A 17,792-nucleotide genomic window follows, 5' to 3' on the forward strand; every position below is an offset into this window, starting at 1 on the left:
TCATGAGTGGGGGCTGAATTGTTACACACTCCAGTTCATTTCTCTTGTTTTTGTGTACCTCAAAATATTTCCCATCTTGGTGTCGTCCTTGACAGCTCGTTGTGATTCATTTATTACATTTATTTTGTTGTCCTTTTAATCGTTGTTTGTGTGCGCTGTAAAGGTGACCTTGACTGCCCTGAAAGGCACCTTAAATTAATAAAATGTATTATTATTATCTTCAAAACTATAAATAACCCCTTTAAATTTCAGGTTGTAATAGAGCAAAATAGGAAAAAAGCAAAGGGGGGGTAAACTTTTACAGAGCGCAGGTCATTGTTTCAATCATCTGATTTTCCTTTCTTAGGACTTTTGCTCAGAGCTAGGTTTAAAAACCTCCTGCGTGAGCCGGTGCTGCTGGAAAAAAGGCGTTTAGTTCCCCAAGTTGTTACGAATTCAGCCTAAAAGCAAAGTTTTGCCATTTCAGGTATTACGCACACCTGTTGAGAGCTGTTGCCTGGATAAAGGCCCTCAGCAGGAGGGTTTCTCTAGCTTTTCCTCTTGCGTAACATCAGCACCAAAATAACCTGCCAGATCGACAGGTTGACTGATCAAATTTTTATAAACGTCACCTGATATAAAGTTGTTCTTACAAAACTCCTGACTATGCACTCAACATCGGTCTCATTCTGCAATAAAATTCAGTCAAGTGTCCACACGCACGCACAAGCACACACGCACACGCACGCAGGTAAAGCTGTTGTCCAGTAAACAACTGCAGCAGCAGTGGGATGTACAGTGTTTTGGTGAGCATGTGGAGACAAGGTGGATCTCAACACTGCTGAATAAAAACTCCCTCTTGTGCTGGTTTCTTCCTGTTTTTTACTTTCTGTCTGTATAGGAAAGTCATTTTTATTATCATTTTACATAGCACATACTCTGATATTAAAGTTGATGTGGCTCGTGTTGCTCTTTCTACTCATGAACACATGAAATATTACTGTATTTATTTGAGAAATTTGCTCTTCACATTTCCCTCCCCTGTTTTCTCTCCCTCCGTTTGTCTCTGTCCTCCCTCTCCACAAAAAGACAGCGAAAAAAGCAAGAACGGAGCGACAGCGAGTCTGCCTTTACAACTGCACATGTGTCTGTGTTGGTTAGAGGCAGCGAGAGAAGGGAGGCGATGCTTGGCAGAGAGAGAGAGGAGGGAGATTCAGTCAACCAGTCCGGGTCTCTCATGTCACACTCGCACCCCAAGGAGCTGACCTCTTTCAGTTTCTGTTTGGAAAAATAACCTGGGAAAAAAACTGGAATGGAATATCGGAAAACTGCCCTCTGGAAAGCAGCTGGAGAAGCAGAGCTCTTCCTCCTCCACCTCCTCCCTCAGCCGCTGCTTCTGCATCCCAGACAGAGGAGCTGAGGTGGAGAAGGAGAGAATGACAGACGTTTTTAATTTGAATCTGCATAAAGTAGTGAAGAGGAAGAGGAGGCTTGTGTGCCACTGTGACAACTGTGGGGGGGAAGGACAAGATTTACAAATTTAATTGTACACTTAGTGCTCTTTTGGCTTTTGTTAAAGGGAAAGCGAAGAGCGCAGAGGAGAGAGGAGGGGAGGAGAGTATAGAGTGTAGAGATTAGACGAGTGTGGAGCAGAGGGGTGAAGAGAGGAGGAATAAGCAGAGAAGGAGGAGAGAGGAGTAACCACACTCCAGATGGGATGTTGGCAGGAGTGAATTGTGAGTAATAAACATTTTAATTTGTTTGTGGTAGTAACTGTACATTATGCTGATGCCTCTTCTGACAACTATGTTTATGTTAATAATGTGTTCACTGTGTTCTACCTTCATCGTTCTTCCTCTCAACTATCCTTCCTTTCTCTTGCTTTAATTCTGTTCACCCTACTTAATTGTTGTTGGGTTTTTTTTTATTCTTTGTGCACAAACTACTCTCTCACTGCAGGTCATGTTAGTAACGGAGCAGCAGGATAGGGAAAGGCCACTGTCACATTAGATTAGTGTAAGAACACACACTCTTACAGAGAGAAATGGGGTATGAGCATGATGAGCGTGATGTGGAGGATATGTGTGAGGGGATCTGTGTGCGTGAGTGTGTTGCTGTGTGTTGCTGTGTGTCAGAGCACTGTTTGAGCCGAGCAAATACACGGTCAGAGGAGCTATATAGCTTTTAATAATCACACGGAGAGAAACAAAGAGCCATTGTCATCCACAAGAGTTTGGTCACACGGCACAAACTCAGAACAAAAGACAGAAAGATGAGCGTCAATGTAAAATAGACAAGGATGGAAAAGTATTTTGCACTTTGTTGGCACGAGCGATCCACTGTTGACGGGATTCTTCCATGGAGGACCAAACTCTGCTGTGCACACGAGAGCTGCTTTATGGGAATTTTTTAGCTTTGTATGAATTACCCTAGTAATAAAAGTTGAGGATTTAGCACGACATATGTGCTGTAAGACATGTGGAAAGATAAATTGAACTACATTGAAAGTATTAGTGTTTTCTTACTAAAGGTTAGGAGGACATCATTCTTTTGGACGCCAGCCCAGAGCCTGCAGGTTGACTCAGAGTTGCATAAACTGGATAATAAGCCTCTTCTGTCCAAGTAATAAAATCTACCAACCAAGCATCTGATAAATGTCATAGATTTGAGTTTAAAAGAGTAGAGATAGACTGTTACACGAAGGTCGAAGAGGAGAAATATGATATTGTCTTTCTTGTTTTCAATCACCACAACAGAATTCATCTGTAATATTTAATTCAACACGTGCACTATGGGGGATTTACTAGCTCCCTGTCCTCATATATGAGCACGTCCGCTGTGTGTGTGTTTTTTTTTTTTGTAGCAGCATCATGAGATGAGATGAGATGAGATTAAAAAGTGTCAGTCACTTGACTCTCACACTCAGGGTGTGAACTGCAGCCATGGAGAAAATGTTATTAATCTTTGTTTAAAAAACACCACCTGACTCTTTATATGTTGTTCAGAAACACAGACTCGCTTACTTTAGTTCCTTCTGCTTCCCATTTTCTCTTTTGCTCTGAAATATTTACCGTATGCTGTTCCTGTGCCACGGCTGATGTGCTGAATCTAAGGTGCCGGGAGCGAGGCCGTGCACACTTCATCCCTGCATTCTCCACAAACACACCTGAGACACACCTGAGGCAGAATATCAGCAGCAAATGTTAATGTATCACTGAAAGGTAGGGCTGTGTGATTTCCAATCCAAAATACTTTCCTTTTTTATTCCATTCAGTGGACATCTTCTTACGATCCTCTCACCCGTCTGGGGTTATACCTGTGGTTGGAGAAAGTGGCAATTTGGGGCATTTTGTTCCGAAACAGATGGAAGTGGACAAACCTGAGAACGACATAAATCCTCTGACAGACACACAGACATCGTACATCAGTGTAAACAGCTTCTTTTGTCAAAACAGTTGAGTCACAGCAGCCCTAATGAGCAGGCTGCGGGCCAAGCGTTTCATACTAATGCCATTACGTAACTGTGATGTTAATCTGCCTGAGAGAAAATGATGGCGTGATTTTTCACTACCCTTACCTGCTCTGACAACGAGAACCATCTGTTCTCTGCTAATTCATAAAGCTTGTGCAATAGCTATCTGAAGCAAAAACATCAAGTCACATCATTGTAGCTGCGGCTGCTGATCCGTGAAATGCTAAATTAAAGAACAAACACATACAACACCTATAGTATATCTAAATCTTGTGTGATGGGACAATGACATGCCCCTCGGAGTTAACATGCAGCAATCTAAACTGTCAGGTCTGATAGCAGAGGTGAGAGACCGGCAGAGTGGGACAGAAAAGGGAATTTGTGTCCTGCAGCATTTCCACACAACATCACAAAGTGACCCTGACAGTCAGTGAGTTTAGAAGTGCTAGAAGGTTGCTTTGTGTTTATTTGTTTCAGTGCACTGCCATGTTATATGATCTGCTTTCCTGGTGCACAAGTGACGACAGGGCATTTCTTTCCGACTGCTAAGTTGGTTTTGCCACATCTATCTGGGTCTGGGAGAAGGGGCGGGGTTGCAAATAAGTGGGTGAGGGTGGGACAAAAACCCATCTTGTACCAAACAAAATGTGCATTTTATTCTCCAGCGCGCTCCTACGTCTGACTGTCAGGTGAACAGTGCTGCACTTGTGCATTTTTACAGTTGAAAAAACCCTCGGAAATTAGGCCAGTCTGATTTTCTCTGAGAGCGTCATTCATTTTTTATGTGCCAGGGTTATAACTTCCATCCTGGCTTTACAGCTTCATATCACAAAAATACAGCATTTAGGTTTTTATCATCTTTACTGTGACACAGTTTCAGGTTTTAGTTTTCAAATACATAATCGTTCTTTTTTTTTTTAAGACTATTGTGATACGTTCTCATTTGTTTGTCATGAAGATTTCAAACAGTGATTCAGCTAGTTTGCAATAATGAAAGGGTCTTAATGGGGTGGGAGGCTGGAGCGAGACGATATTAGCAAATAATGAGGAGCGTTTAAAAATGTCAGCAGGGGAAATCAACATGTTTATGAAATGAAAGCGTTCCACATCTACTGAACTTGATTATTGTGATTGTTTTGATCAAAAGATGCAGCGTTATGAAGTCTGTTTATTGAGGAGCTTTGCAAACTTGAAGTGTAATTAGAAAGTTGAGATGAAGGCGTCAGTCACGTTAAACGTGTTACTCATGAAGAGAATGTGTCATTCAGGCTTCACCATTATGTAAATGAGGAGAGTAAAGCTACTTAGTGGGCACATTCTCACTTATATTCGTTCATGTCTGCAGAGGACAGAAGGATGTGAGTAACTATACTTGGTTAACATCCAGTGACTGATTTGTAATCATCACAACTTACAGGTATAACAGCTGACCGTCACCAAACTCATCCTCCTACTCTGGTTAGATAGTTAGATAAATCTAGATATAACATTTTATAGTCTGATCTGTCTGTGGAGCTGCAAACAGGTCATTTGAGACAATAAAGCTTGTGTGTTCACTAACAAGCAGCTGCTGGCAATCTGTTGCTACGTAGTGGTAGAATAATGAAACCCATTTTTTTATTGCTTTTTCATAGTTTTCATGTGCTCTTTCACGCAACTGAGAAGAATAAGTTTGTCACTTTGTTAAAAATAGTCAAGATGTAGTCAAGAGGTTAATATTATTTTTTCTTTTGATTTAAATTATGCACACATTCTTCTTTTAACTTATTGTTTCTTTATCAATAAAGAAGGAAAATAAAATGTCCTTACTTTTTATAATAACCACTTGCAAATAGGTTTCTGCGTAAAACTGAGCTAATTTTAAGCAAACCTGTTTTATGCTCCTAAATATATAAGTTTAAAAAAAATCTTTCTTTGCTCATTTGATGTAAAACAAGCGCAGTTTCAGGAGTTTTATTTTGTGCTCCAAAGGTTACACAAACATTTGAATGGTTTTGAAACCCATTTTTGTATTCCTTTTTCATAGTTTTCATGTGCTCTTTCACGCAACTGAGAAAAATAAGTTTGTCACTTTGTTAAAAATAGTCAAGATGTAAGCAAAGTGCAACATTGTAACGGGCTAAAATATAAAAAGGTCAAATATGTCCACTTATTTGACTTTATTGAGAAAAGTCTGCACACACAAAAATAATTAACTACGTCATTGTTTATGGGAAAGTGCAAGAAAAGTCAGTATCAGTTTTGTAAATGGCTGTCTGGTGTAGATGATAGTTCACAAAGCAGTGGAGCCCAGCAGTGTCATGGGTTCCTTCTCATCATACCAGAGCGGTTCCTCCATGATGACATTGTCACTGTGTGAACACACAAAGGTCATGTGTCGCCTAGAAATGACTCCACAGTGATCAAGTGGGCAGTTCAGACTTGGTTATCTTCAATAAAGATACAACTGTACAATTAAAAAGATGCTGCTTTCCTCTGGTAGTGCCTGGGTGGACAGTATTTTCATTTTCAACTGCATCATAAATGTAAAAATAAATTTTTTTTCAATGTTGTTAAGCACTCATATGACTGCACACACGTGAACACTCAACTACCTGCAGGCTACTACGTGATGTGTAATAATGTGTGCGTCTGTGCTCCTTTTCATGTGCGCTTCACTGATATGGCAGAACTTATTTAGATGTATGAATACATCACTTATGATTTATGTGTAGAAAGATTCAGCCCCCCCCGTTTTTATGAGGTCTTATCAAGAATGCCTCTCTTCCCTGAAGGGAACCAGCTCAGACATGCTAATAACAACGCTGACGATTACTATAATGTGAAAATTAGGTTGAGTGCAACAGACGGATGGTTAAGGTGTCATACTTTCCAAAGTGCTCTCAGAGTAATTCCTAATTTGTTAAATATAACTGAACCTGAATAGAAGACACATCCCAGTTGTGTCTGAATGGAAAAACCTGTGATTTGTTAAACATCTTTCCTAAAGAACAATCGGTTCACATGATTAAAGCAGATTTTAAGAGCTTAGAAAATACCACGTGGATAAGATTTTACGAGTAAAAAAATGACAGACGTGACCACAGGCGCCCACCTGAATCTTCACAAACATGCTTATTAACACGATCAACTGAGTAAACACAACTGAATCGTAAAGGGTTTCTACGTGTCTATTATGGTGCTGCTTTTATGTGCTGGATGAAACTCCTCAGACAGAAGAAGAATGTGTTCCAGTCTGGGATGACTTCAATTCTTTCTGTGTAAGCACTCATTGTCTGATGAAGGTAATAAATCTCAACACATTTCATATCTTGTGAATTTACCTCACAGTTCTCCTTTTCTGTGCCTCTTTCCTGCAGTTGTCCTCACAGAATCCTTCTCTCTGGCACCTCCACTCAACAACCCTGCAAGTGATGAGGAATTGATCTGAACTCTGAACTTTTATTCAAAATCATGAGTACCCCGACGACCGAAGGCCCAACCGCAGAGGTGAAGGTGGTCTCCCAGGAAATGGCCATGCTCAGCAACTTGCTGGCAGCTTATACCTTCATCGCAGGTAAAGCAAAACACGAAAGAAAACTAGTCTGTTTGAACGTGAAGCTATTATCTGGTCCCAGTTTTATTTCTGAATTTTCCTCAAAATGTTAGCATGTTGTCTTAAATTTCTTGAAAAATCATGATTTGGACCAAAAAGCTTGTAACTTAGGCCCTGTCCCAATACTACCACTACCCCTAGTTTTCAGCCCTACCCCTAAATTTTGCGCGTTCCCGTGATGGTAATGGTGTCCCAATTCATCTTTCCACCTAGGGGGAGTGAAGAAAACTAGTGTAGTGGCTATGAATCTGTCCCTACGGATCAAGGGTTTTCGGATGCTCATTAGTTGATCTAGTGCCAGGAAAATTTCCCAGAATGCTTTTCGTCGTCATTTGCGGACTGAATCAAAAAAAAAAAAACATGGCGGACATTTCTTATTTTTTAGTGAATAAAATCAATATTTTGAGTTAGTTTCTGCATAAAAATGCGTTTTGATTACATTTCTAGCGAGAAATATATATTTTACTTTCATAATATTCACTCAGTGAATGTACATAATCACTCGTTTGCCCGTTGTTGCGAAGATCACACCAGAATAAAGGCTGATTTATGGTTCTGCGTTACACCAACGCAGAGCCTACGGCGTAGGTTACGTAACCTACGCCGTAGGCTCTGCGTCGATGTTACGCGGCGATGTGCGCCATACGCCGTACCCTACTACGCCGTAGGCTCTGCATCGATTTAACGCAGAACCATAAATCAGCTCCGGAGCCGGCAGGCAGGCAGGCAGAAATCTCGAAATTTTCGGAGCAAATTTCTTAACAGACGTAGCTACAACTGTTAGATTTCATCTATTAAACCAACATTTATCTTCCTAAATGATTTATTTCAGCCAGCGGTAATTCTCAACAGAGCTGCAGGTTTCTCCCCCGGGACGACGGCGCAGGGCGATCACGTCTGTACTCCGGCTGCTGCTGCTCCGAGCCGGCGGCTCTTATCTTCTCAGAAAACATCGGGTCAAATTTCTTAACAGGCGTTATTTGGATAAACTGAGCCCAGGTTGGGGATCTTAATGGTTACTTTTACTCCTGAAAAAATATTAAAACTTAATAAAGTGGCATATTAACAGCGCTACAGCTGAAATTAAAACAGCTTTTGGCTCTCAGCTTCCTGATTTTAGGGGCGGTGCTGAAAGTAGGAGTAGTGGGAGTATTGGGACAGAGCCCTGGGAAGATTTCAAGTGCCCTAAAATCTGTGGCTTCTTTTTTAGGGGTAGTGGTAGTGAGGGAGGGCTAGTGGAAGAAAGTAGGGGGTGTATTGGGATTGGGCCTTACTAAGAAGAATATCACCGTAGCAACAAGCCAACATGCTTCTGGCAGCAAGAGCTGAACAGGTTCCAGGCGGGTGGTTGGGTTATTGTTCATAGGTCAAATCTGACATGCAAAGTGTGTCAATTCCCTCTGTCACAGACCAACCTGAGAGGACAGCGCTGGTGTTTCTGGGCGGTGTGTGTGCCGGTCTTCTTGTCACGCTGTGCGCCATCGTCTTCCAGATACACTGTCGAGCAGACTGCCACTATGGCAACAGTAAAGACCACCGCCACAGGAGCAGACATCATCCCCGTCACCGGCATAGCTGTCCCCACCATGAGCCTGGAGACGGTAACCCGGCTGACGCTGCTGCTCTTGTCTTGGTCCCGGGAGGGACGGGGCCCACTGGAGACAGCGAGCCAGAGGACTGGGACGACTCCACGGACCGGTCAGCACGGAGACGCAGACGGTTCGAGAGAGCTCTGCTGAACGCCACCATGTTCACGTCATCTGAGGGTACGTTGAACAGAAACAGAGGTGTCAAAAGTATTCACATTCATTACTCAGGTAGAAGTATAGATACTAGAGTTTAAAAATACTCCTGTAGAAGTTGAAGTATCAACTCAAGTATTTTACTTAAGTGAAAGTATAAAAGTACTGGTTTCAAAACTACTTAGGGCCCGATTTACTAAGATCCTAAATAAAGAGTACTAAATTGCGTGTGCACTGAAAAAGTTTGCGCGTGCTGTTGTTGCATGGTTTGCGGGTGATCAACTAAGATTGCGTGCGCAATTGATAACAGGTGCAAACAGCAGTATTTAAATGAGGTGTTGCGCGTCTTAAGGTTTGCGAGCGCAAACTCTGCGCCATGGAGAGTCTGGATGGAAAGCACAGTCACAAGTCACAAGCGCAAAATGAAATTTGACGAGTTGGAGTTAGAGATATTAGTGGAAGAGGCAAATAAACACATTAATGAACTACAGCAAAGAAATTTAAACATTACCAAAAGAAACGCAATATCGGAGAAAACCTGCGATAGAATAAATGCAGTTGGTAACACAAAAAACTGAAAAACGTCTGGTTTTTCATATTTCAATTTTAGGCACAGATCAAAAATACGAAATAGAAAAACGGGCCACAGGACTGAATTTGATTTTAATATTGAATTGGTCGGGTTTGCGTGACCCGGCGGTGCTCGGCATGATCTGAGGAGAAAAAGACAATCAGACACAGAGCTGGAGAGCGCTTTGATTCATCTATTTATGAGTTAAGTTTTTATTCAGATGTCCACAGTATATTGCAAATATTATATATTATATAGCAAACACTGACAGTAAATGTGTGACAGACGGGACCAGCATATGACCAAAAGAAGAGAAGTGTTCAGAACAAGACAGAGCGCACACTAAAGGCTGATTTATGGTTCCGCGTCACACCAACGCAGAACCGACGGCGTAGGGTACGCGGCGACGCACACCGCACCGCGACCCTACGCCGTCGGCTACGCCGTCGATTTAACGCAGAAGCATAATTCAGGCGAAGCTGCAGTCTCTGCGCTGATCCTGACACAGCGGGTCGGAGCGGATTTGGTCATGATGTTTAACCTGTGTTTTGTGATTAATAAGCACGGGTTTTAATTAAATGTAATTTACGAAGGATGATTTCACGTTCAATAAGATAAGTAATCAATAAAATACAAAGTTTTGGCACAAAGGCTTGGTCTGCTTGTGGGCGAGTGGAGGGGGGCACATTAAAAGAAGGTGGCAAGATATAACGCAAAGAACTAAATAAAAAGTGGCCTTTAATAAAACTTGTGCAACCATTTTTAAAATAGCATGCAGCAGAATAAAGACTCTCTCTCTCTGCGTATTCTTTGATTTTGGATGTCGCCTCCTTGCCACAATAACGGCAGCAGCAGATTAGCACCTTCCTTTCGAACGTATTAAATACAGACGCAATCACAATACGCGCAATTACTTTCAGGCTTGGTAAATCTCATTGCGCGTGGTAAATGGAGCAATTTGCATCTTCCCCTCCCAGTATTTAGGATTTCTGCCGGGTACGCCCCATATTGATTATTCATTGGGGCAAAAGTACTAACTGAATTGCGTGTGCAATTTTGCGCATTTCAGAGACGCAATCCTCTTTGCACGCTGTTAGTAGATCAGCTGGCACTTTGGTTTGCGGGTGCTGTCAAGTTTGCACAGGTTTTTACGCACGCAAACCTTTAGTAAATCAGGCCCCTTAAAGTATAAAAGTAAAAGTAATGTAATGGGGGAAAAAGCCATTAAGGACAAAAGCCATTGAAAATGAATGCATCTTAGTATAATGCAAATATATTAAAGAACCGTATATGTGTACTATTGAGCATTAACATGTGTTTCAGAGAGCAGAAGATATGATGACTAGTTGCCTATAAGTATTGTAATGGTGCAAAAAGTCAAACTTCAGAGGCATGTTATCATTTATCCTAACCTTTATTGGAATGTACATCCAAGTTTAGTTGCAGGAATCTGAGGGAACGGATGTAAGAACAAAACTGGACAAGAACATCTGAAACAACCACAACCAAATTCACTCTATCCGGATGGAGCAATTTAACTGGATAGTTTTTTTCTAAAGGCCGAAATGAAATAGAGTAACGAGGCTGTTTTTAAAATGGAGTAAAAAGTACAGATAATTGCGTGAAAATGTAAGGAGTAAAAGTAAAAAGTCGTCTGAAAAATAATTACTCCAGTGAAGTACAGATAACCAAAATTTCTACTTAAAGCAGCACAATGTAACTTTTCCACCTTAATATAATATTTCCAGAGTCATTGTGATGGTACATCAACTTCCAACAGGTTTAATGAACCTCTGTCATGGTCTGAGGGGTCTGTATCACCTTCACTGGCACTATGTAACTTCGAGGTGCATGCTAGGAACCCTTCCACACTACTGGTAAAGCACTACCGCTTTTGTCCAAAGGATACCTCTGAACAGAAACACATGAATGTTCACACCCACTAACAGAATAAAGACACATGAAAGTCAAAAGAAATCAATGGAAGATATCTTCAAAGGAGGATACTTGAGGTCTAAAGTTTCTTTTAAAGGGGTTTTCTTTTAGTGTTTATCCTAACGAGGGAACAAGATGAAGTTTCATACACTGAAGATGCTCAACTCTCAGTCACAGTCATATAGAGACACACAAATACCGGTAGTCCTAGTTGGACAACGTTTCATTTCAAAGGAAAGCCTTGGACTTTGTGTGACTAGACAAGAGTGTGAAGGTGTTCCAGCTATATGTCTGTGTGTGTTTGTGCCTTCAGAGCTGGACCGGGCTCAGCGGCTAGAAGAACGTGAGAGGATCCTCCGAGAAATCTGGATGAATGGACAGCCAGACATCAGTACAGTCACTCAAAGCCTGAACAGATATTACTGAAGTGAACTGGAGAAGACTGACACAGAGACAGACTGAGACACACGGGCAGACAGGTGGATGGCAGGTGAAACCATCCCTTCACTAAGTCAGCGCTGTGCCAGAGGAACCCCAATCAAACTTTTATTGAAAGTTCTGCCTGAAACCTCCTCTCCACCATGTGAATTACAGGGACATGGACACTGGGATGTCTCCGTCCTCACATAAAGGATAAAGTTTTCAGGTTGGAGCAAGAACATCCTCATGAACAGGAAGGTGGCACAAAGGGAGCCATCAACACTGCTGTCCTCTGTGACAGATGTTTTACTGACTCTGCCATATGTCCCGTAACGGCTTTCATGAAGTTACAAGGACAATGTGACATTTCCCCTTTAACAAGTACTTTTGGGTAGAACAAGAATTGCAGTTCTTGAGTGTACAGTAAAGTTCAAATGTAAAGGATATACCGTGTTGTTGCCCTGTTCTCCGTGCACCATATTGTGCGTAAACTTGCTATAATTACAGTGTGAATACTGGAGACTGTTAAATTAAATGTTACAGATGGGGGACAGAAGACTAAGCTGGAGAGGGTTGGATCTAAAACGTCATCTCTGAAGACAATAATACAAACAAAGATGAAGGAATGCGTACTGGTGCTTTTACTGCTGCATTTCTGAATCTGCTATGACTGCACTCTGATGTAAACAAGCAACAAAGCACCATGGATAGCCTATCAGCTCTGAAGGAGCTCTGGTTCAGTCTTTGCTCATGAATTGATTAACTTAATAAACCTGAACTTAAATCAAAGTTCACATTTCTTTCAGCTCATATACGCATCTCAGGTTATGTTGCACCTCTATAGAAATGAGGTAAGTGATTATTGTCAGCAGGAAGCAAGGACACGATCAGTTTCCCACAAAGTCACCTGCTATATCCGACATTTTTACTGAATCCAATAACACAAAGATGGTCAAATTGTCCACAGCATTGGAGTTCACGCAACTTCCATCTGAGCCTTAAACTCAAGTAAAATGAGGGTGAACAAGGAGGCGGTGACACATACGCATCATGACTGAGGAACTCGCATTTTACAATTTGCATAGACTTTTACACAAATTAATACTACTATTTGAACAACATTTTTTTCTAACAACATTGAGTACCCATATTCTGCCAGAGTGCTAGTTACTCCATCTAGTGTCCATAAAGTATTACTGCCTGCTTTCCAGCATCCTCCGGCACATCCTTCACTCATTATTCCATCAATCCATTATCTATACTTGCTTATTCCTTTTTTAGGTCAAGGCTCTGGATCTGCAGGAGCGTATTCCAGCTCTGTTCGGGCAAAAGGCCGGGGTAAACCCTGAACGGGTCATGACAGGGCAACACAGAGAGAAGCAACCACCTACACACATTCTCACTCCTATGGGCGATTTAAAACCCCTAATTAACCTGATATATATGTTTTGATAATTATTTTTTTTTCAAATAGACAATTATTTATTTAAAACAACATCTCTTTTATTGGTGAAAACAATCCCTACACCATCACATGATCATCCTTAAAGACACAAAAAAAGAACGGTGAGAATGGGGATTACGTGTGGTCACAGAATCAGTGCAAAGTTGTAAAGTATAGTGCAACAAAAGTCATGAAAATGATGAACCGAAAAATGTGTTTGAACGGAAAAACATAAACACAAGTCAACAAACCTTATCAGTGAGCATCATTTGTGATGACTTAGACCACAGGTTAATATTATTTTTTCTTTTGATTTAACTTATGCACACATTCTTCTTTTAACTTATTGTTTCTTTATCAATAAAGAAGAAAAATAAAATGTCCTTACTTTTTATAATAACCACTTGCAAATAGGTTTCTGCGTAAAACTGGGCTAATTTTAAGCAAACCTAGTTTATGCTCCTAAATATCCATCCATCCATTATCTATACCCGCTTTATCCTTTTCAGGGTCACGGGGGTCTGCTGGAGCCTATCCCAGCTCATTTCAGGTGAGAGGCAGGGGTTACACCCTGGACAGGTCACCAGTCCATCACAGGGCAACATATAAACACACAAACCATGCACACTCACACTCATGCTCACACTTATGGGCAATTTAGAATCACCAATTAACCTAATATGCATGTTTTTGGACTGTGGAAGGAAGCCGGATCCCCGGAGAAAACCCACGCAAGCACGGGGAGAACATGCAAACTCCTAAATATATAAGTTTAAAAAAAATCTTTCTATGTTCATTTGATGTAAAACAAGCGCAGTTTCAGGAGTTCTATGTTGTGCTCCAAAGGTTACACAAACATTTGAATGGTTTTAACTCCAAGTTTAATGAAATTTGCCCTTGGAGTTTTTATGTTTGGCTTAGATCAGTGATTCTTAACCATAGGGCCGCGGCCCACACTTGGGCCGCGAGCGCCATCTAGTGGGCCGCGGAAAAAAATCTGTTTTGTACATGTGGGCCGCGAGGGCCGCGGGACTGCATAACAACTCCCGACCAAATGAGGAGAAGAAGACCCTCAGCTAGCTGTACGTGTAATAGTAAGAGAAATGGTGTGTATTTATAGAGAAAATCATTCATTTTGCACAGAGTAGGTTTAGATCCGCCAGGATCAGGGATCGATTACTTGGGTCTGCGCCCAGAGCGAGCAAGCGCGGCGTGTTCATTTATCCTGACGCGTCCCCGCGGCCGGGGAGGTCGGTGCCACTCGGGCTTGCGGGCTCCGTCGTTACTGCTGAAGGGTTGTACATGTAGATGCGTGGGCTGACGTGTCTGCTGGACTGGACTGTTGTTCGGGCTCGCAAAAGCATCGGAAAGTAACTGCTGCAGCGCGACCAGAGAGCTGCGGTGCGGGCTGTGCCCGTCACAGCTGATCAGGCTCGGATGAAATCCGACACACGCAGTCCTGACAACTTATTAATGTAAATAAAACTTAGTAAGTTACTTAGTAAGTAATTAGCTTGACTATATACAGAGATGAGAAGCGTAACAGGTGGAAAGGAAAGTTCAACCCGGAATGGACAAATTCGTCCTGTTCAGTCTTCCCACTGGGACAAAACCAGTGTTTCATACGTTCAGAGACCGTGGCGTTCAAAGTGCGAAAGTGAAACGCCACTGAAACAAAACACAAAGTTTTTCATCAAACATATCCACTCAAGTCTGAACTGAAGTCACAGAAAATAAGCTGACCATCTTAAACATGTTTGGCTCCACATACAGCTGTGAAGCAGATTTCTCCACAATGAACATAATTAAAACTAAATATCGTTCCAGGTTCATCAATGAGCACCTTCTCATGCATATGAGAACCTGACACCATCCAGCCCAGATTTAAAGTCCTGGCAGGAGAAATTAGAGCTCAGTTCTCTCACTGAACGACAGAAAGTGGGGGCATAAGATTAAGGGGAAGAAAAAAAAACTGCAAAACTGTTAAATTGTTAAGATGTGTTTATATTCATTTATTATAAAAATGTGTTGAGACAATTAACAAAGAAAAGGGGAAATTCAAACTGCTGGTAGAGAAATAAAATAAGATAGCATTTGAAAAATAAAATAAAATCTATTTTATTTTTAAGAGAAAAAAATATGTGTAATTGAAGTTACACATGTTAATGGGCAAATATGTACTTTTTTAATATAACAGTCAGATGCAGATGTTGATACAACTATGAGGCTACTTGAATATATATATATATATATATATATATATATATATATATATATATATATATATATATATATTATGATGTTCTGGACCTTCGCTTGAGTACATTTTCTCTAAATGGATCTCTTAAAGTTGAATACCCCTGCTATACAGTGTTAATATTTAATGGGCCCCGGGCCGCTCTGTACTGAAAAAATTGGGCCCCAAGGTCAGAAAGGTTAAGAACCCCTGGCTTAGATCACATTTTGTTTAGATCTTGTTCTTTGTCTTTGTTGTTTAATTTTTTCTCTATGTGATATATTCCTGTAATATCTAACCATTTTCCTTCTGTTTTGTAGTCAAATGTGAATCTGGATGCTACTTTATCACAATGAACTCTCTAGCTCCAGCAGCTACCCGGCAAACATTAAGTGAAAGAAAGAATCTCTCTACAGCACTATCGTTGCTCATAAACAGAAATATACACCTGGGTATGTGCTTAGGTTTGTAAAGATACCAAAACTGTGAACAGAACTCTCCTTTAAGCTTCAATGTGAGCTCATGTTTAGTAAACATTAAGTACATTACATTGTTAAATGCAGTGCACAAAGAAAAAAAAAACGAAGACGTAATTACCAGAAACAGATACCCATGTTTGAATGACCAGATATTTTTGTTTTGTTGGAAAAACCCTCTTGTGGAGGCAGAAATATCCCCCTGCAAAAACCACCTATGATGTTAACCATTATATTAATGGCTCATCACAGAAAAACTTTTTATTCTATTAGACTCAGGAAGGAGACAACAAAATAGGAACTCCGAATGGATATTCAAAAATATCACAAATGCAATGATGTGAAAAACAAAATACACCCTATTTTAACTCTAAAAAAATGCAAATGTGATGTCATCATAAGTTACACATATCAGGTATATATCAAAAAGTAAAAAAAAAAAATCATTTCCCGTCTTAAATTAGGTAAAATGTTGCAGGCTGATGGAATTAATGGAAGTTGGATGAAATATGTTGGGTCTGTACAGTTGCTAATGAAATAAAAGTCAAACAGGAATCACCGCACTCACACATGCTTCATTGCATCCCTGCTTTTTTCCCTTTAGACCAGGGGTCACCAACCCTGGTCCTCGAGGGCCGGGGTCCTGCAGGTTTTATATGTTTCCCTGCTTTAACACACCTGATTTTAATTAACGGTGCTCATTAGCTTGTCATCAAGGTCTGGATAGTTCTGTTGATGACACAGCTCCTTTTATCACGGTGTGCTGAAGCAGGGTAACATCTAAAACCTGCAGGGACACCGGCCCTCGAGGACCAGGGTTGGTGACCCCTGCTTTAGACTATGAGCATCTAAAAACAAAATGTATATAATGTGTGATAGAGCGCCTCACAATAAATGTGAGCAACACTATATTCTTTGAATCTATCAAAACATGAAAGAAAACTTTTTATACAGTGCTGAAGTGTTTTCTGTCACGGGTGGGGTTTTGTTGAGGACCCAAACGCAGGAGAGCAGGGGGCAGGAGTTGGAAAAAAGCAGGATTTATTTAACAAAAACAAGAAACAAAAACACTGCAGAGCAGGATTTACAAAAACACTAGAGCAAAAACCTGACAGGACACATGGAGGAAGGAAACAGTACGGACCGACATGGAGCAGGGAAAGACAAGACCAGATATACACAGGGGATAACGAGACACAGGTGCGGACAATCAGGGCAGATGGAACACAGGAGGAGCAGAACTGAAAACACAAACTGGGGGAAATGTCAAACCCTGACAGTTTTCTGAGTTTTTATTTTGGATCACATTACTACATGGTAAGTCTAAGAGATCGGTTTTGGATCTGACATAAAAGCAGCTGCCTTTCTGTGCTGTCCAATTTGTTAATGACAATTACGGTGAGTTGATGACATTTTAAATCACTTTACATGGTGTTGGGCAGGATGTATTCACCTATGTTGTACACTACAGCACACTCGGTATTATTACTTTCCTGTCTTTTCAGAAGATGAAAGACAGTAGATGAATGAACAGCCTGGACAGCAGTGGCATCATCATGGATGAGGAGGCAGAGATGTTAGAATGAGTGATGGATAATGTGTGAAGAGGTCGACGTCAAAGAGGAGGAACCCCTCATCAAATGAGAGCCACATTTGTAGTGGCACACAAATTCCTGATCTTAAATCGGGGACAGGTTAAAAAGAAAAAGATAACAAGAAAAAATGAATGATGATCAATGATGTTTTGGGATGTATATACATTTGGTATGAAAGATATGTGTTCTTTTGTCTGGTGAACCAAGAAAGACTAGTGGAATGGAATCACAGGTTAATACAACTTTTAATCATGTCAAGCACAAGGTTTTTCCGGCCGGAAGTACATTTGTCTCCGGCTGGAGGTACACTTCTCTCATGGGTAGGAA

The 17,792-nt window shown here is 41.0% G+C and overlaps 1 protein-coding gene across 1 annotated transcript; it reads left to right on the top strand.

The window, feature by feature from the left end:
• The first annotated feature begins 1,110 nt into the window (after positions 1 to 1,110).
• On the top strand, positions 1,111 to 12,375 carry eva1a (eva-1 homolog A (C. elegans)). Its single transcript, XM_061710973.1, has 4 exons — positions 1,111 to 1,715; positions 6,811 to 7,007; positions 8,456 to 8,812; positions 11,608 to 12,375. Exons 2-4 carry the CDS (start codon positions 6,905 to 6,907, stop codon positions 11,718 to 11,720), a joined length of 573 nt encoding a protein of 190 aa, XP_061566957.1. The 5' UTR covers positions 1,111 to 1,715; positions 6,811 to 6,904; the 3' UTR covers positions 11,721 to 12,375.
• The last annotated feature ends 5,417 nt before the right edge of the window (positions 12,376 to 17,792 follow it).

Source organism: Cololabis saira, chromosome 2 (genome assembly GCF_033807715.1).
Source record: "Cololabis saira isolate AMF1-May2022 chromosome 2, fColSai1.1, whole genome shotgun sequence".
Taxonomy (NCBI): domain Eukaryota; kingdom Metazoa; phylum Chordata; class Actinopteri; order Beloniformes; family Belonidae; genus Cololabis; species Cololabis saira.